The sequence below is a fragment of the Callospermophilus lateralis genome, unplaced genomic scaffold (assembly GCF_048772815.1).
Source record: "Callospermophilus lateralis isolate mCalLat2 unplaced genomic scaffold, mCalLat2.hap1 Scaffold_84, whole genome shotgun sequence".
Lineage (NCBI taxonomy): Eukaryota > Metazoa > Chordata > Mammalia > Rodentia > Sciuridae > Callospermophilus > Callospermophilus lateralis.
The window spans coordinates 4,683,925-4,704,904 of record NW_027516477.1 but is presented as its reverse complement, the minus strand read 5'-3'; the positions used below and the strand labels follow the sequence as shown (position 1 = coordinate 4,704,904).

The following is a 20,980-nucleotide window of genomic DNA, read 5'->3' as shown; positions in this document are numbered from 1 at the left end:
GGCATGCCATTAGGGGCCCAGGCATCTCCAGCAGACTCTTGCTTCAGGGAATCTGGAAAGACAGGAGGAATTAATGAAACACTGAAAGAGATGAGAATCTAGAGAAAATGATAAAAATTTGGATGAATGAATTATTTATCAAAGGACCACAGACAAGTCATTCAGTCCAGCAAACTCCAAGAGATCAGTTGAGGTCAGCAAATCAGGATTCGCTAGAGTAGCATGTTTTTAATTTTGATGTAAATCTCCATCTCTTGTAATATATTTTCTTTCTTCACCTTCCTAATCGTAACCTCTTCATGTCCACCTTCCTCTTCTTGCTTCAGGAAGCTTCCTATTACATTTGTGATATTAAATAGGGTATTCACATTTAACACTGGGATGCAAGGGTGTCTGCAGTTCTGACGTAGGAGCCAGACAAGATACCTTCCTTTCTGCAGTCAGAACATCTCTGACTGTGGCCTGCCAGGTGAAGCTGCTACTAGTGCTCATGCTATACCTGTACCCTTCTCTACCCAGACTTTATTTCTTTTCCCCTCCAAGCCTTGGTAAACCATGGTGATCCTGTGTTCCCCACCATGCCAGCTCACATAGAGGCCTGGACAGATTTGGCAAACGGGCTGCCACATCCTATCCTGTCTTCATGCCTGACTCCCCACCCTCTGCCAAATAGACATTCATTCAGCTATGACTTTTCTTATACAGCTTGGATGGGTTTTGAAACCTCTCTCAGAATCAGGACTTGAGGTTCCACCACCACTGGAACCAGTCCATCATGTAGCACCATGAACTTTGCACCAGAGGTTTTGCTTGTTCTCTTTGTGGGTATATTTCCAATGCCTAGAAGAACACCTGGCTTATAGAAGGTACTGGATACAGGCCAAATATCCCTCATCCAAAATGTTGCAATCCAAAACTTTTTGGGTGCTGACATGATGCTACAAGCACAACTTCCATACAACTAAACCCCAACTACTGATGCTAGCCCATGATGTGCAGATATGTGACACTGTAGCGGTATATGAACTTGGGCCACTACTTAGTAAATGTTTATAGAGTACCAAGTTTTGGAATATTGAATTTTTCTGTGAAATATTTCACATAATCCTCACAGCAACCCCATGAGATAAAACAATGTTGTTGTCCCCATTTTGCACTTGAGAAGGTCCCAACCCTGAAGAAAATAGATTATGCATGAGCCTCAGAGAATCCACAGACAGGCAACTTGTCACAGTTATGGAAGTATGAAATGACGGTGTCAGGACTTGAACCCTGTTCTCCTTGACTCCCAAGCTTGTACTGTTAATTGCTACTTTGTGTCATAACCAATTTATTGGGTAACTCAAGGTTACTTCATTGCTCAACTCCCTCCTGAGCCACCTCAGCACGGCTAATTATCATCAGAAAAGTGTATGTTGAGTATACCAGATTTTGGATTATTCTTGATGTGCCCCATCAAAAGTGACTAGAACTGGGCTGGGAGTATAGCACAGTGGTAGAGCCCTTGCCTAGGAGGCTGACACTGACTTCCATCCTCAGCACCACCACCCAAAAAAAGAAAGTGACTAAAACTGACCAAAACCATGCAGTTATCATAAGAACTGCCTTTGTCCATGTTTGAAGGAATCTTTGTTGAGTGCCCCACTTATGGGTTTGAAATAATTCCATTTCTCCTTTCACACAGAGAAAAATTCTGAGAGGAAAAATTTTGCTGGTCTCTGTGTTGGAATGTTTCCACCCTATGCTGTGAAGAAGGCGAATGGTGCTTCATCTGCCCTTTTTCTCTTAGCATTAGTTCACAATTTAATTTTAGAGCATGTCATCCCTCTGTTTAGGAACACTCACTGATGGGGTTAGAGTTGCAGCCATGGAGATGTTCTGTCACCTGAAATATCCTTGTTAGATTCTGGGCTTCTGAGGGCCAGATGCAGTTTAAATAAAATATGGACAGTTTTCTCCTGAGAAGGTTATCCCCAGTGCTTGAATGCTGTCCTACTTCTGTCTCTTTCTCTCTTTCATTCATGCTAAGTAAGTCTGCAAGTAGGTGCAAGGACTGGGGAGTGGAGATTAGGGCCAAAACAATTTGTTACAGTTAAGGTACTGGTTTGTGGCAAGGCTGTAAGCATGCCAAAGTTTCCAGCTAGAAGTGGTGAATTTTCTGTGCCTATCCTGTTGTCATTCAACTCTCAGATGTGCTGTTTGACCTTAATATATCTGCTCCATCATAATGTCACAAGTAATGAGTAGACAGGAAGCAAGAAAATACTTGCTTATTGACAGAAGTGACAGAAAACTATTATTTGGTGTTTCCAAATCATGCATTTTCTGCAGTCTTAATTAGTGTGACAGGAAAACCCATTGCCAAGAAATTATGTGGTATTTGCTCAAGCTTCCTTCTAAATAGGCTTGGGAGAGGTAGCCCAAAGTGTTTTTTTTCTTCGCACTGAGATATTCTGGTCCCAGCAAGGCAGAAGAGTTGGTGCAAATCGTTATTCAGATATAATTAAACCTAGGTTATATTCAAGTCCATTAAGCCACAGCCTCAAATTCTTTTAATTAATAGGTTCAGATTGGTTGATCTGAAGGAGCTAATTAAATTTTTCTCCAAGATTTTCCATTGAAATAGAAAAGCATTGTGCTTCTTCCATTTCCTCCAAAGTTGTTATTGACAGTTTAGGGTTGATAAGGGTATTGGCATTTCATGGCAGGCCTCAATTTCCAAAGGTCAGGAACCACTGTGGGTGCTGGGTCTCTGACTAAACCCATGAAAACCTAGTCTGCATCTTTTAGTACTGCTTTTAATCAAAAAGGCCCAGGTGTTCTATGCTGTGCTCTGTCCAATCATGGCCTGATGGATGTCATCTATTTTTTCCTGGAGAGTTTTGGCACATTCTTCCTAAAGTGTGATAGGAAGAGGAGATCACAGAAGTCAAAAGCCTTAAGGATGGAAACCCTGGATTCTTCATGCTCAATAAGGCCTCTTTCCAGCAGAAATGTCTCAATGATTGCTCATTTAAAACAGCTGCATGGGGTTGGGGGGGCTGAGGAGAGAGCCTGGAGAATGTCCTGGAGCATTAGTACATCCCAATATTTATTTGCATTTCTTCTGCTGTCAGGCCTCTTCCACCTCTGGGCCACAGTGCCGGGCCACACTCTGTATTCAACAGTTCTCTCTGAGAATCTGACTTCTGTTCACTCTGCACCAAGAATGAAATCCAGAGCAGGAGAGTGGAATAGAGATTTCCCTCTATGCTGCAGCTTCCAGGCCCTCACCCTCACCCTATGACCTCCAGGGACTCTTCCTTCCAAGGGGAAATGACACAGCCAGCAGTAGGAGTTCTGAAGGCCTCCTGAACCTTCTGTTCACCCCACCTCCCTTTCTCCCTCATGGATGTCCCTGGCTGTGTGATCTCAAGGTTTACAGAAAATGAAAGGTTATTTCTTCAGCAAAAAAAAAGAAAGGTTAAGTGCCCTGTCTATACAAAAATTAATAGGATAGGGAGTTTCTTCAGAAAACCTGAAACTTCAGGTGTTTTGCTCCAAAACTCCTTAGGGATCTGCATGATTCTCCAGTGTCACATGTGGACTGCTCTCTGTGCAGCCCTTGTGTTGAGTGCCAGACACATGCATCCTTTGTCTTCCAGGAATGCACAGGGAATCCAGCAGCTTGGACCCGGTGCTTTCCAGCAGAAACATCTCAGTGATTGCTCATTTAAAACAGCTGCATGGGGTGGGGGAGCTGAGGAGAGAGCCTAGGGACGGGAGAACCACACATACAGATAAATCCAGCTCAGCAGACTCCTCCACTCTCAGGACCTTCTGTGGGTGTTTCTCACCATGAAGATGAAAGGAAGCACTGCCCTGGGGCCCACCTGGGCTTTATCACTTGACATGCCTCTTGGGAACTGGAGAGATTTCAGAATTGACTCTGTGATGTGGGTAGGAAGAACACAGGCCTCACTAAACTCAGGCTTGTACCTCACCGTCACCTACCTCCAGCCCTCCAGCAGTGTGCAGTATTCTTGCATGAACATTATGCAGAGTGAGGCATTTGTCTGAGATATTATCTCATTTTTGGACCCAGGAATCAGATCCACTGAACTGTAGCAGCACGTCCCCTTTGTCACAGTGTCTCCCTGCTGCTGTGGTTGTTCCTAAGACTTTGAGAGAGCGTGTTTCTGCTGCCATCTATTGTCTGCCTTGGGGGAAACATGTGGCTTGCTTGCTGGAGCAGGAACATTCATTGCCGTGCAGATTTAGCAACTGAGTACCTTCTTCCCCCACCCAGAGGAAAGTAAAACCAAGATGTTGGTGTCCCCCAGTGAAAACCCCATTATGAAAACCTGTGTTTACTGACCTACCATTGTTTTAAAGCAGTTCCATTTGAACTGTAATCAAACCGCCAAGTGACCTTTCTGTCCCTCTGCCCAGCATCCCTGAAAGGGCCTGTTGTTTGCTGCTTCAATGAAGAAACCTTCTGTTTAGTTAAGCAAGTGTTTTTTCAGTCATGTCTCCTGGTGAGTTACAGAAAGATGATTGTAGGGCCTTGGTTTTTGTTGTTGTTGTTTTTCTTTTAATACTCTAGCCACCCTCAACCCCCCTCCCAACACTTATTTTCTTACTTTTTTTAGCAGAGAGAAGAAGAATACCGTAAGCTGAGCCACTTCACAAGGGTTTTAAAAGTCCCTGGTGATGTTTTTCAGATATTGGAACAAGCCCCTTCTTTTTGCCCCACCCCACCCCCTAGGATCTGGGACCCTTCCAGAGTGTCTGAGGCATTCACAGGAATGGACCACAGTGTAGCCCCCTGTGAGCCAGGGAGGCCAGTCCTGACTAATGTGTTTATATATGCATGTTTTTCTGTCTTCCAGTTGTTTGTTGGACTTGGGTTCCCATATGAGGGCCCAGCTCCCCTGGAGGCTATTGCAAATGGATGTGCTTTTCTGAATCCCAAGTTCAACCCACCAAAAAGCAGCAAAAACACAGACTTTTTCATTGGCAAGCCAACACTGAGAGAGGTAAGTATCTATCAGAATCATTCTATTTTTCAATTACAGGAATAATTGGGGGTAGGATGTAGCTCAGTAATAGAGCACTTGCCTAGTGTGCTCAGGGTCCTGGGATCAATCCCCAGCAACATGGGAGGTAAAAAAGAAGAACTATTTACTTAGTGATAATGTAGGTATAGTCTTCTTGGTATCTATGGAGAATTGGTGCCAGGACCGCCTCCCTTGGCCACCCCTCCCCATGCGTGCACACACAGACACCAAAATCTCTGGATCCTCAAGTCCCTTATGTAAAATGGCATAGTATTTGCATAGAATATCCCCTTACATACTTCAAATCATCTCTGGATTACTTATAATTACAATGTAAGTGCTACATAAACAGTAGTTATGCAGTGTTTAAGGGATAATGTTAAGAGGAAAAAGTCTGCCCATTTTCAGAGTACATGAAGTTTTTTCAAATGTTTTTAAATATTTCTGGACCCAAAGATGCTGAACCAGGGATAAAGAAAGCAGAGAAGTGATAGTGTTATTAGCATCATCCAACATGGTTATGTGGGAAGGGAAATGGTTAGGGACCTGATCCTGGAGCTTAGAGAAACAAATGATTCAGTCACATCACCTCTATGCCAACTGTCTAATCAACAAGGACATTCTAGCCTTTTGATTGCAGCTGAGCTCTTCTTGTCTGAAGCTAAACTCTTCTTGTTGGGAGCTTAGGATAAGATCAACTGAGTAACAAATTTGTAACATATTTGTGGAGAATCAACTCTCCATGATGAGCTATAGAGAGTTAAAAGTGGGCCATGGATATTCTCCAAGAACCTCAACCTTAAGAGGCAAAACATGTCCCTGGGCACTCAGGTGATATGCCTGAGTTTTTAGCCCACCATCAGCAGGCACCACCCCATGAAGTGGTCCTGCCATTGCTAGAACCATTTGCAGAAGCCTTGCTTCAGTTGCCTTCAGAGATCAGCTTGAAAATTCACAATAGATGATAAATCACCACCAAGGAAAGCTGGATTTGATTAGAAGCAATAAACAAGTCATTTGCAGCTAAGTGTGAATGATCAAGCTGGGTGCTTCCATATCTGGCCAGAAAAAGATGTGTGCAAGAAACTTTAAGAATGATTTTCTTTTTATTTCCATGTAGTTAGTAGGTGGTTCTGCAAGATGTTCTCCATCAGTTAAAGCAACACCCTTGTCCTTCAGGGCCTTCAACAGGGGAATTACACTGATGGACAGTCCTCCCATGACATAACCATGACTTTTTAAAGCATTTATTTTTTCAGTGCTGCTGCTTTGAAACCCTTCTGGGTCACTTTCTCTGAACCTGTCATAACTGTATAACAAATGTTATATAGCACATAAAATAAATTGTTTAGTGATGTTTATTAATGAATCGGGAATCCTATCAGTTCATAGAACTGATTATTTTTAAGAGTTCTTTTCTCCAACCCCCTGTATCATTGGTGAAATGGCCAAAGGAGATGGAAAATCAATAAGAACCATAGATTATCTCAAAGAGGTTAACTGTAGCCCAGATAACATCTGACCAGGGTTAACTGGATGTTTGCTTACTTTTTACCTTTTACTCGTATAACTTGAACTCTTCATGGAAGTGGTTTCATTTTGAAAGGTCAGTTCATTCACCAATATTTAGCTCACCTGTGTGCCAGGTGCCAGTGCTGTGGGAGGCACTAGACGCAGAGATCAGGAACAGTCTTGAAGAGCCTATTTATTTTGGAAAGGCTTAAAAGACTTTTCCCAACAGGGAGATTAACTTCTCAGTTTAGAAATCTCTGCTACAGCACATGACTGATTTTGAAACTTAAGAGTTTGAGGTTGAAAATAGACTTCAGTCATCCCTAGCAGTTTTTGTTTGTTTTTCACAAATAAGAAGTATATATATATATATAAGATAAACAACTTGATATTTGAAATAATAAACATTGCAAAGTGATCACCATAATAAAGCTCATTAACACACCTATCACTATTCATTGATGAGACTGTTCTTCTCCATTGTGTATCATCCATAGGTTTTCCTTTGGGTATAGAAAATCTCAGAAGTTCCTTCTTCTGTCCAAATTGATTTTTTTTTTTGTAATTTCCCCTATTTTAAAACTTTGTGATAAATCATACATAATATAAAACCTTTTAGCCATTTATAAGTGTGATTCACTGGCATTAAGTAAATTCACAGTGTTATGCAACAATCACTATTATCAATCTGTAGCCTTATTCATCATCCAAGCAGAAACTCTGTCCCCTTTAAACGGTGGTAACTCCCCATTCTCCCCTCCTCCTCTCTCCTACTTTATGTCTCTATGAGTTTGCCCACTCTAGGGGCTTGATGGAATCATGTTATATTTGTTCTTAGGTCTGCCTTATTCACTTTGATGTGATGTTTTCAGGGTTGATCATGTTGCAGCGTGTGTCCGAATCCTTTTTAATTTTTTTAAGGCTAATTTTCCATTGCATGTATTTACCATGTTGAACTTATCCTTTCATTTGCTGATGGACATTTGAGCTGTTCCCACTTTTTTTTTCCTTATTCTGATTAATGCAACTATGAATAGTGGTATACCCCTGTCTGTTTGAGTTCCTGATAATAACTCTTTTGATTATATGCCTACAAGTAGAATTTTGCATTTTTTACTGATTTTAAGATAGTCTGCAGAGAAGTTGCAAAAATAATATAGCATTGAGGTATATTCTTTATCCAGCTTCATCTTCTGGTGACATTTTACAAAACCATACTACAATTATCAAAATAAATAAAATTAATAGCAGTACCCTAGTATTATCTGAACTAAAGACTATATTTGCACTTTGCCATTTTTTTCTGCTAAAATTATTCTTCTGTTACTGGATCTGATTCAGAATCCCATGTTGCATTTGTCAATTGTCATGTCCCCTTAGTCTCCCAGTCTGTAAAAAGCCAGCCTTTCATTGTCACTCATGACCCTCACTGCTTTTAAAGAATTCAGATCAGCTGTTTGTATGCTGAGTGTTTCCTCACAACACTGAGAACACTCCAGACACTTGGCCAAGTCAGTGATGTCACGTTACATGGCCCAGATCAACCAGTACGAAGTTATCAAGAAAAGTATGTTCATTATTTTCTGTCAGTTAGTGCCATCATTTAGTCATTTGCTTACTGCCGAGGTCGCGGAGGGTTTTCATTCTTTATGCCATAACGAGAGAACAGACATTGGAACTGCTGCCTGGGATGATGCCACCAGGCCCGAAATGAGATTCCAATAGAAAGACAGTGTGGACTGCTTTCAACGGTTGCTCAGTGAGTGACCTCAGACAGATGACTCCATCAGTCCTGGGCTCCCACCGGAGGGCTGGGAGGCAGAAGGGCAGTTGACAGATGTTTAATGCATCCCTACAGAGTCCATGGTACTATTTGCTGCATTAATGGAATTCAGCAGGACACATTTTCTGTTTTCAGAGCTCTAGATCTGATCTGGAAGAAGGATAAGACAGCTGCATAATCAGTGGGAGTGCATAAGAAATAGGGAGATGGATTAAGGAGGGGAGTTAACTTGGAGTTGTGCCAGGTGGAAGGAGAATGTGCAGGGTTAACTGACAAAGATTGACAGATGGGGCTTGGCCTTAAAGAAAAAGGAGAAGAAAGGACTTCAAGCCTGAGAGGGATGAATGTTGATGAACTTGGGGGGAAACCCAAGAAGGTCAGGTTTCATCTGTAGCTCCCTCCAGCAACACCAGGCAGCTTTGAGAGGGGCTGCCTCCTCTGCTCTTTCAGCTCACAGAAGCTGCCAAATCCTCCTACCCAAAGATGCTTTTAATTAGAAAAAAGCTGTCAATAGGTCTACAGATTTCTAAGGGTCAAAACCTCTTAGAAATTATCTTTTATTTTTCCCCTCAGGAAAGGGGAAATTTTTACAAGTATATATATATAATTATAAATATACCTGAGTATGTATAATTATAAATCTCTATTTTGCCTATGTTAACCTTTTATGTCAATCAACAATTCATCCAACATAAATTGGCCCATATCAATTGCCTATGGGTCTCTTTTTTTGCCTTCACTTGAAGGGAAAGTCTAGAGTTCTAACTGTAAGTTTAACTTTGTTTTTATTTTTGCATTGGGCCAAGTTTTTTAAATACAGTGTATACTCAGAGGGAAAAACATTTCACAATGCCTTAGGTTATACTTGGTTCTTTATACTTTAATATGAATTGGATTTTTATTTTTATCTTCATATTTGGAAACATATTAGTAGATTCCCAGTCATTATTCTGACATTTTGTAAACTATGAGAAATTCTCTGAGTTCAGGGTTTTTTTTGTTGTTGTTGTTTTGGGTTTTCTTAACCTATCCAATAAAGAGAACCCATGTTCTCCTTGGAGATTTAATAGCTACTCTGAAGTAATGTCTCATATTTAATAAGATTTTCATTACTTTTACAAACTATTCTATAGTAAATTTCCTGATTGATACATGATGAAGTAGCTGAGATCAGACGGTTCTCAATAAATTAGCAAGGAAGAACATAACATTCAAAAGGGGCTAATGAATCACAAAATGCCTCCCTCATAAAATTAAGCAACCCTCAATAAATGTAGATGAATGAAATTATAATGGCTCAACATTTTGTATTTTCTTAGTGCTTAGAGCAACCTGTAAATATGCAGGGACCTTAAAGAGTAGGGAGGGGTGAGAGACTGCTGCTGATATATTACTTGCTAAATAGTGACATTGATGGCAACTCTAATTTACACTGATTAGAGCAGAAGGGCTAATTAGTTTGTCCTCTAAGCCACAAAATGAAAATAATGCAACATTTTTTGCTCATCTTCACAAAAGGTCTAATAGGGGCATAAATCCAGTCCAATGAATTTTGTTTTATGTTGGCAAGTTTTAAAAGGCTTTTGTTTGCCTTCAGTCATTGACATCCTCTAAATTGTCATGCTCTTTCCTTTTCAAAGCTAATAAGTTGTTGAAGGATCTGGATTTGAACATTCTGGTTGTTGGGTCTATACCTCAGAATCTTTACGACTACATAAGAAACCCGATAAGTGATGTATGTGCAGGTGATCACGCAATGCCTGGCCCCACATGGGATTTCACTGATAGGGATTGAATCCAAATATGTGCAGAGAAAAAAAAAACAGGTGTTCCCAGTTCCATGGAACTGCATATCATCTGTAGCCTTCCACTGACCACAAAGCCCAGTGTGCAAAAGAGCAAGGCACACATCAGGAGGGTGGAGAGTTGAAAAGGCTAGTGCAGGACCTGACCCAGGGCAGAGAAGCAGGAGCAGAGCGGGGAAAACCTTCTTGGACTTTCCTCACATGATTTCCCTGAGTGACTGGCAGTGAAAACTGCAGCTGGAGCCCAATGACTTGTGGCCCATTTTTCCTGTCCTTAGTCATGTTTTTGCACACCACTGCTGCAGCAGGCTACCAAGACCAGTGACTGAGAGCAAGAGGGAACATCCACTCCTCCAAGTATATCTCTATATCAGAGTCTAAAGAGAAAAGGAAAAAAGAGAGCCAGACCTTTTGCTTCCACAGCAAAGGTCTTAACACTCCAGAGCTAACACCTCCTTTTATGATAAACATGTTATAACATCTTTTTTTTCTCCTGAAATGAAAATCTTAAATAATGTAACCTGCCTGCCTACATAATTAAAAAAATATAGTTTCCTAACTCGAATACAAAGAATAAATAAAAAGAAAATAATTCATAATAAAGTAATACATATTTCAATATTATGTAGCCAAGACCTATCCTAGCAGACATGATTTTTCATTCCCTCTTACCATGAACACTTGTATTTAAAAGGAATAAAACATTCAACTAAGAGTTGTCAGCCTTTTTTGCTTGTAATTGACATTATGAACGAGAAACTAAATATAAGAGTGTGTACACATATCACACATATATACATAATTGCCATTAATGTGATAGCTACAAATATAGACCAATTTGGGGACATTTTACTGGCAGTTCTGATATCCTGAGTGGCATTGACTTCACTGCCATGATTTTTCCAAAATGGTGACAGCTCATGGGCGAAGTTCCAAATAAAACAGTACAAACATTTCTTGATTTACATGGTAATTATGCTCCTGGGAAATTTATTGTATATTAAAACTGTATCAAAGTGTTAGATGCTATAAATCCACCTAAAAGCCCAGCAGGGCATTTGGAAGTTCTTTGAGCTGGAGGAGGAGATCAGTGGTAAAGAGCATTAACAAGGTCCTGTTTCAATTCCCATCATCAAAAATGATGAAAATGATGATGATGATGGAAGTTGAACAATTCCTCCTTGTGCAGGTCTGTCCTAGACCTCACTAGATGTCATGTATCCCTAGTCCCCACCCACAGGCTAAGAGTAGCACCAGCTCTTGTGGTAACTAAAAATATTCTCATAAATGTCTAGAACACTCCTTTACACCACTACCTTAAAGGGGTATAAGAATAGAGGTGGCAGCATGATCGAGGGATAAATTTAGCTGTCCTGAAGAATGGATTTTTAAAGAACCCAGAATTGTCAATATATATCTTTGCTTCTTTGACCACCCTGTTTTATAAAATAAAACCTCCTTTAGGATAAAACTGCCATTTCTTGCTTTTCCAATTACAGATTGCTTCTAAAAATTTCAGGCCCCAATGTTATGCTGATGATTATTCCCCAAACCCTAAAGATTCTGTTTTATTCTGATGGGATCACTTCTGTTTCTATCACCTTTTGTATGCACCATTACTCATCTTCTTGGGACTGTTGCAGCCTTGATTTTTATTGCAATTTTTTATGCTTACCTGTCTGTCCTAGCCAAGAAAATAGATACTGGTTTGAAAGAGGTTATTTTCAGGGGTGAGTATGGATGAGCTATGCTTATTTTGGTTGAGCATAAATGTTCATTAGGAATTAAAGTCACCTATAAGGGCTGGGAGTGTAGCTTGGTGGTAGAGCCCCTGCCTAACATGCACAAGGTCCCAGGTTCAATCCCTGGCACACCCACACACCCCACCTAAAACAGCCACCTTGTCACCAGATTGTGACATTCTCTTATTTCCAAGAGGGATTCAAGATGTGCAGCCATCACTATTTGTTTCTGAACTGCTATGTTTGCACAGGATGTTTCAGTTGTCGAGGGAGAGGATGAGTGTCTTATTACCTGCGCAAGTACAACTCAGTGCGGTAAAATGTACAACACTTCATCTAGCCCAGAAGATTTTTTTAAATCAGTGTGAAACTGAGGTGTTGTTTCCTCTTTTCCAGCTGACATCCCAGCATCCGTATGCTGAAGTTTTCATCAGCCGGCCGCATGTGTGGACTGTCAATCTCAACAATCAGGAGGAAGTCGAGGATGCAGTGAAAGCGATTTTGAATCAGAAGGTTGTTTCTTTAATTCCATTTCCCCCCCATTTGTGATGGGACCTGATGTGTGGAAAGCATCACAGTCCCTTGGATTCAGTCAATAGCACTTTCCCACAGTAGCTGGAGTTAGAAGAGTAGCCAGTCTGTAGGACTTGGCCTGGGGATTTTATGGATGTTGTGTGACATGGAAAGCAGAGCCAGTGTCCACATGTGGCCATGGATTCTTCTGAACTGTCATGGATCCTGTGTACCAGGCACAGAAGGAGGGGCTTGAACTAGGCTAGCTTCCAAGATTGACTTAGGTCACTCTTAGAGATCTGAAAAGATGGGCCTGCTTCTTTTACCTTACCCCAAAAGAGGGGAGGGGGAGATGGGGAAGAAATCATGAAAGAAATGTTTTTGCATAATATCTGTTTATTTGTTTCTTTCTACCAAAATATTAGGTAGGCTCTTGTAAAATAACTTACTTTTCTGGACTCTTCTCATCAATTCAGTAGACATTTATTAAGCACTTACTGTCTGTGAGAACTGTCTGAGTCACTCTGGGGAGGGGGAGGGGTGCTTGTTCCATAACCACAGGTGAGGCTGTCTCACCACCTGTGGCAGTTGACCACCCACCTGGGATGAGTTCAGTTGTCCTGATCCTGCAGTTAACTGTCTCAGGTACACACTGCCCCTGTGCTTCTCCTATCAGAGCACTCTTCACACTTGGTTGTGATATTTAAGAGAATCATGCAGGTGTGTTTTGAGGGTGGGCTGGACTTACACACTTTGGGTTTGGCTTCCAGTGACTAGTAGAGTTCCCTCCTCTGTAATGTAGAGCTGATATTACATACTTGACTGGTAACCTGAGTGGACTAAATGAGATCACATATACAAAGTGCTTGAATACAATGTCTATCACATAGGAAGTGTTTAGCCACTAAGAAGTGTTTTTTATTTCTTACAATAGACCATCTGAGTTTCTGCTAGACTATAAGCAACATGAAAGCAGCACATATATGTCTGCCTGCTATATATGTCTGCCTGCTATATTCCTAGTATTCAGCACTGTGATTTACCTGGATCAGAGATAGGAGTTGATGTTAGCAACAAACACATGCTTAACAGCGCAGATGATGTTCAGTGCCAAAATCAACATGCAGAAGATCTAGGGATGGGAGCAGGGGTCGGGGGTGCTTCTGGTGAATGCTGCATTTTGAGTTGTCATTTGAGTAGGAATTTTCAAAGCAAAACTGTGAATGGCATGGATAAGGCATGGGTTCAGTGGAAGGGAAAGATCCGAGAAGGGCACATATCCTGGATGAATGGCCAGTTTACCTCTTTGAAACAACATCTTTCCCCTTTGGGAAATAGAATGGAATGATAACAAGTCGGTGGCCCACTAACCTGCCAATTTCAGTTAATTGAGAGCATCTCCAGGGGAGCAAGGGCACTCTGATGTGCTATCCATATTCTGTCCCCTTGAAGATGGTCTGGGTATTGGGCTTTGGCATAGCTGTCAGCTTCCCAATGGTCACATGTGTAGTCCCAAACCCAGTCTCAACAATTGTAGGCAGGAGTCCCCGAACTCAACTGACCCATTTGATAGAAGTTCCTAGTGAAGTGTGGTCATACTGGGCTGCCTGAAAATATTTGCTCCACACCTAAAGTTTTACCACCAGGGAGTCATTCCTGAGGAGATTTAAGGATCTTCCTTCCTGTGTCCCAGAGTTACTTGTGTATTAGTTATCTAGGGTTGCGTGTGACATAGTACCACAATTTGATGGCTTGAACAACAGAAATGTTGTCTCTCAGTTTTAAAGGCCTGAAGTCTGAAATTAGATGTCAGCAGAGGATCATGCACACTGTGAAGTATACAGCAATTCTACTGGACTATACAGTAGTTCCTTATATCTGAAATTTTACTTTCTATGATGTCAGTGACCTATAGTCATCCATGTTACAAAAATATTAAATGGAAATTTCCATAAAAGTCATATATTTTAAATTGCATACCATTCTGAATAATATGATGAGATCTCACACCATCTTTCTCCATCCCACTCATGACATGAATCAGCCTTATGTCCAGTGTATCCATGCTATATACACTATCCACCCTGGTTTAGTCACTTAGTAGCTATCTGTTATCAGCTAAGCTATTGTGCTACCACAGTGCTTATATAAAAGTTTGTGTACTATCCTCAGTTTTAGGCATCTACAAGGAGTATTAGAATGTATCCCCCATTGATGAGGAAGCTATTGTATTCTTTCTTGCCCCTCCAAGCTTCTATCAACCTCAAGCATTACTTGGCTTAAAGTCTCTGAGCTTTATTCTCTGCCTACATGACAGTGTGGCTTCTCCCTGTGTGTATCTCTGCTTCTCCTCTACTTATGATAAATTAGGGTCCACCCTAAATCAGTGTGACCTCATCTTGAGTACATTTACAAAGACCCTATTTCCAAATAAAGTTACATTCACATTTTAAGTGGGATTATTTTCCATGATACAGATGAGAAAATTAAGGCTTAAAAAGATGTTTTGCAAGATCATACTAGTAACTAGTAAAACCTGGAATCAAATTCAAGTCTTTTTTATTAGTTTTTTAAGATAATAATTAAAAAAAAACACAAAATAGAATAAAAGGAAAGATAAACTGTGAAAGAGTAATGGAGTATGGAATAAGGAAAGAGATTAATATAAAAATTATTGTCATAAAAGTTGTTAGAGATGGATTAGAAATGTGGTAGTGTTTTCTCATATGTAATTCCAAGATTTTTAAATTACATGACACCCAAAAAAGAAAAAGAAAACATGACCTTTCATTAAGAGAGGAAACAATCAACACAACCAGAACTTGAGATGGTCGAGATATTGGAATTATGAGATAACAACTTAAAAATTTTATAATAACATGCAAGGTTATGTACTCCTGTAATCACATCATCTCAGGTGGCTAAGGCAGGAGGATCACAAGTTCAAGGTCAGCCTAGGAAACTTAACAAGACCTTTAATGGTCCACATAAAAAATAAAAAGGGCAGGATGTAGCTCAGTGGTAGATCACCCTTGGGTTCTATCCCCAACACCCACAAAGAAAGAAAAAAAGTTCTATGATAAATATATTGAACAATTTGGGGAAGAAAGTGGACAACATACGTAAATGGATGGAGAATTTCATCAGAGAGGTGGAAGCTATTTTTTAAGTCAAATGAAAAATTCTAGGAAAAAAATACAATGTCAGAAATGCATTCCTTCAGTGGCTTCTAAGCAGACTGTACAAAGCAGAGGGGGGAAAAAACAATGAAGTTGGAGACTCCTCAATAGAAATTATTCAAACTGAAACACAGAGAAAGAATTAAATGGAAAAGGGTACATGATATCTTTGGGACAAAATGAAGCAGCATAAATTAGGTGTAGTTGGAATCTGAGAAAAGGGAGAGACTGGCACAGAAGAAATTTCTGAAAGAGCAGTGGGTAAGAATTTTCCAATTAATGAATGAAGAATTTTCCAATCAATTTACAAATGCTAAGGGCACAGTGGACCCCAACAGGAATAAATACAAAAAGAAAAGCACATAGTCAAAGGGCAAGAAACAAATAAAGGAAAAAATCTTGAAAGCAGCTAGCTGGAGGAAAAACATTACGTTCAGAAGAATGATGATATTAAAGACAGCCAACTACTCATCAGAAACAATGGAAACCGTAAAACAGATTTTAGAAACTAGAAGATGTATGGGGCTTTTAAATAGGCACTCTTGGGGACAATGAGGAGGCTATTGTATTCTTTAAGTATGTGTATTTAAGTATGTATTTTTAAGTATGGTGGGAAATTTTGAACAGGACAATGACATGACCTAGTTTATATTTGGAATCCTCCAGAGAAAATATAAGATCTCCCTAACTTAAAACTGTATGGCTAGTAAAAGAGGAACCTAGACTTAAACCCTGGTTTTCTGGTACCTACTAAAACCATGTCTTCATCAGATGATGTCAAGCCACCTGTTAGGTGGGACCATTCAGGCTTTAGCTGATTTTTGAAAGCAATTTGCAGTAAGATTTGCAAAGGTGAGGGGGTACCAGTGGACACAGGAAATCTCACAGGAAAGCAGGTCCAGAGGAGAAGATGGAAAATTCATAGAAATTTTCCAAGCCAGCAGGCCAGTAGCCTGCAAACATCCTGCCTGCGGCCTTAGTTGGATGAGTAACAGGCCTTTTTCCACAAAGGAGGATGACCACAAGCGGGCCCTTGTTTTTCCCTTTTGGGCCCTACTTGGGTTTCTCAGGGATTGGGTGTGGTCAGCATTCTCTTTCATTCATACCCCAAAGTGGCCTTCACTTGTTCCTGAAGGTGTATTAGGCAGAAGGCTGTCCCTTCCCTTCAGTCCATGAAATGGCTTTCACTTCTGGGGTGTGCTGTTGCTCTCTGTCCCCTAAGCTCAGGGTCTGGAGAGCTTTCCCATGCAGAGGAGGTTGTACCCATCCACTCTGGAATGGCAAGGGGGACTCCCTGGCAGTGCAGTGGCATAGGAATGCAGTTTCCTTTTTTTTTTCCTTTTCCTTTGTAGGAAAACTGTCTGGCTTCATATCCTTTAAAACAGTGAATTGGCCCTAGAGCAATGAATGAGTCAGCATCCCTTTGGTTAAATTGGGCGTGACTGGGAGAACAGGAAGAGCCATTTTCTGTATTTACTGCATTGAATCATTTGAATTCATTAATTTATGAGTTCTAATGGATGCCCTTTGGAATATATTGTCAGAATCGCCATTGGGTGCTTCCTGCCACAGAAGTAGATCTCTTGGTCTTGTGACAGAAGAACACCAATGTATGTTTAATTCTGAATTCTACTTGTCTACTTGTAAATAATTCCAGATATGCCATGTCCTCTGCCTTAAATGGTTTCTTTTGGTTCCTATGTATCCTTTGAGAGGAGACATTTCTCTAGGCCTGTTACACAAAGCTTCTTGAATCATCCATGAGTTCAGTAAATAAATACCTTTAAAAGAAAAGAAAATTTCACATTTTATATGAAGAGCTATATCTAGGTCAGAAATGGCCCTGCTGAGGTTCAGAAGCTTGAAATGGGGACAAACAAGCTGAGAATATGTTCTTCAAAGAAGGTTGAGCTCTTTAGAGATGAGGAAGGTGACCTCTCTGTTCTTGTGGAAGAGTGTCCATGATCTTACAGAGGCTCAGCCTCTCCTGACTGTCCAGACAGATGTGGACAGATATGGCTGAGATCCAACCTGTGTGATGAAACTGGCATCCAGTTGTCTGTAAACACACTACTGGCATTTAATTGTGTATAAATAAAGATATGTTATCAATTTTTTATAAATCATGGCTTAAAATTTTAAATATAACATAAACTTAGAGAAAAGGGGAGAGGATGTCCCGAAACCAACTATGTGGCTGCCTACTAAGGAATATCCTCTGTCCATTGTCCCACGTTTAGCAGGCCTCAGATCTCAGGTACTTTGTCCTGTTCTCTACCCCAGAGATCTGAGGTAGGTAAGTGTAGACTCAAGAGGAAGAGGTGAAGGTGCTCCTTCCCACCCAGAGATCCCCAGGGGCTAAAGGGCTCTGTGAAGCTGGTGATTTTCTCCGAAGTGAATTTCCCATCTCAGATTGGTGCGCTGCTGAAGATGCAGACCTCAGCATCCTAGCAAACATTGTGCAGTGGAGATCCAGACGCACCTATCTTCCCCTTCCCTCCAGGCTCAGTGTAGATTGGAATGCCTTCCCCACAACAGTGAGCACCTCCCAGGGTTTTCTGCCCTCCTTGAAGTTCAAGCAACTCAGTTTAGAAATCTCAAGACTTTTGGTGACATCAGTGAGTCTTTCCTGCGTCCTCTCACCAAGGTCCACAGTCCTGAGCTGCAGCTTCCTCTGTCTTTACACATCAAATCTCATGCTACTCCACCTGGAACAGCTGCCATCTCTCCTCACTCCCCAGTCTTGGCTCTCTGGACTCATAAACATAGTCTGCTTCGCCTCTGACCTCCCAGAATCCTCTAGCTGGGCTCTTCAGGACCTTATATCAGTTAGTTTTGTACCATGAGTTCCATGCATATGTGCTGACCTCACCTAAGATTGTAACTCAGTTTTCCGGTCACTGTTGTGGGTCTATAAATAGCTCATTGTGTGGTTTCCTCAAAGCAGTGTAACCTTATCTTCATTCAACAGATTCATGCTAAGAGCCTACCTGTCCTACACTGTGTGCACACAGGGGTGCAAATGACACAGCCATAACTTTACCCCAGGGGGCTTACCTGCTAGCAAGTGGTAATCTCCACCTTCTGTTGAGTGCCTACTGTGTGCCAAACACTAAATTTAGTGCTTTTCCCCTTATATAGTCTTCACTGTAGCTTAAAAAAAACAGTGGCTTTCTTGCCACTGCTTCATTCTTGGGTGATCTGAGACTTGTGGATGGTAGACAGTCTGCTCAGGGACTGCACCTAGGGCAGACAAGGTGACATTGGGAAACTGGTGACTTCCAGCTTCTCCCAAGGCTGCCTGCAGGCATTGGCACTCATGCATTGAGAGGTTCTAGGAGAGCTGGTAAGTGGTGTGTGTTGTGTGTTCTCCTCATTCATGGAACCTTCTGTTTCCGCAGATTGAGCCATACATGCCCTACGAATTCACATGTGAGGGGATGTTGCAGCGAATCAATGCATTCATCGAAAAACAAGTAAGTCTTGTCAAAGAGTCCGTCTTTCCTTGCTTCCCATTCCCTCATCAGGTTCTCATCAACAGTTGTGAGCTCACAATATTTCTGTGGTTATTTGCCTGCTTTGGAAGTCTCCAGAATCTGGATAATGCCTTGTTGGAATTCTAAATGCAGCACCATCATGGTCACCCAAGGGAGCAGTCTTTCATTGGGGGATGTTCTTGGTGACAGTGGAAGGTCACATTGACACTGACAGCAGGGAAGACAGGATGATCAGGTCAGAGTTTTCCCTGACCAGCAGGGCTTGTGTAGTAAGTGTGCTCTGGGGGCATCACAAGGACTTAGGAGGGGTAGACAGACAGCTGTCTGTCCTGCCTTTGTTTCTCACCCGCAAGAAAGGCAAGAACTGAAACTGTTTTCTAAGCTTTCTTTTAATAGTATGTGCTCAGTAATTCTAAGCATTTTAGGACTTTTTAGTGGTTTTTCAAATATCTCTTCCCACAAGACCTCTTTCAAACAAATCCTAGGTATATAAAACAGATAAAAGAAGGACTTCAACTCCAAAGCAGGGGAGAGTGCACACAGTTCCACCACCCCCAACAGGGCTTGGAAACTACAGCTTGTGTCCTTAGAAGAGAAGGCCATGAGTGTCACTACCTTCCTTTTATAATGTTTTAATTCCTTGGGCTTTGAAAGCAACCCAGAGCTAGAAATAGACAGACTTGGAACCCCTGTGGGTAGGAGAATCTAAACTCCTTGACCAGATTTCAAATATAAGGGGCTCCCTTTAAAGGGCAGGGCAGAGTGGTCTAGGCCGTAAAGGATCTTTACCCAGTGGGGGACCAACAGAGCCAACTGAAAATAGAAACTGTGAGTTGAAAATTTAAGTAGGCAATAGACTGAAGGCCCAGTGGGAGTTTCAAAAGGAAGAGTTGGTGGTTTGAGGAAAGTAAGGCGGTGGACGGTGGCCGGCAGCGGGGCACTGCTGTTGGCAAGAGCACCATGGCACATCGGCTTCAGGATGGCCTATCTGATCATCTCAGGTTTTGAGAGCTGCAAAAGGATGTGCCCTCCAGTCCAGCTGCTAGGTTCAGCTCTTAGCACCACGAGTCTGTGGTTATATGAGCTGAACAGACATTACTCAGCTTCTCTGTGCCTTCTTCCCTCAGTAACATAAAAATAATAAGAGGACCTTACTGAGCTAATGGGAAGATCACACAAGCTAATACACAGAAAGTATTTGGAACAGGGCCTTGCACATAGTGCTCAATAAATATGACCTAGTATTGTTATTGAACATGTTATGCTATATTATAGTATATTAAATTATGTGATATCACATTAATAATTATATATCTCATACACTAATTCTCAGGCTTTTCCAGGAGAGTGTAACATTGAACTCATCATCTCATTCAGTCTGTACATGACTACAGAATGGTGGCATTATCATAACTAACTGCCATGTATACACAGATTCTATGCCAACACATGAAACACATCACAGTACCCTACAGCCCCCCCGCCCAATCTGCAGTTTCACTTTCCAAGGTTTTGATTACCCACAGTCAACCACAACCCAAAATACCAAGTGGAAATACCATTACAGTGAGATATTTTGAGAGACAGAGATAATTCATATAAATATTCATATAACTTCTTTTACAGTGTATCGTTATTATTGTTTTAATTATAGTTAATCTCTTGCTCTGCCTAATTTATAAAATCAACTTTATCATAGGAGAAAAGATATATAGGGTTTGGTACTATCTACAGTTTCAGGCATCCAGTTGGTGTTCAGAACGTGTCCCTGAGGACAAGGGAGGACTATTTACTGGGTAACATCTCATTTAATCTTCACAGTAGCCCCAGGAGGTGGCAATAATAACTCCATTCTCTGCATAATGGGAATCAGGACTCCCAGGCAAGAGGCTCACAGGTGGAACAATCAA

The 20,980-nt window shown here is 41.2% G+C and overlaps 1 protein-coding gene across 1 annotated transcript in view; it reads left to right on the top strand.

Annotated features, from left to right (window-relative positions):
• Window positions 1-20,980, top strand: part of LOC143386820 (alpha-1,6-mannosylglycoprotein 6-beta-N-acetylglucosaminyltransferase A-like) — a 101,842-nt gene that overhangs the window by 63,716 nt on the left and 17,146 nt on the right. The window contains exons 5-7 of the mRNA XM_077108502.1: window positions 4,872-5,018; window positions 12,278-12,394; window positions 18,975-19,049. Of these exons, the coding sequence (XP_076964617.1) occupies window positions 4,872-5,018; window positions 12,278-12,394; window positions 18,975-19,049 (339 nt within the window). The remainder of the gene's footprint in view (window positions 1-4,871; window positions 5,019-12,277; window positions 12,395-18,974; window positions 19,050-20,980) is intronic.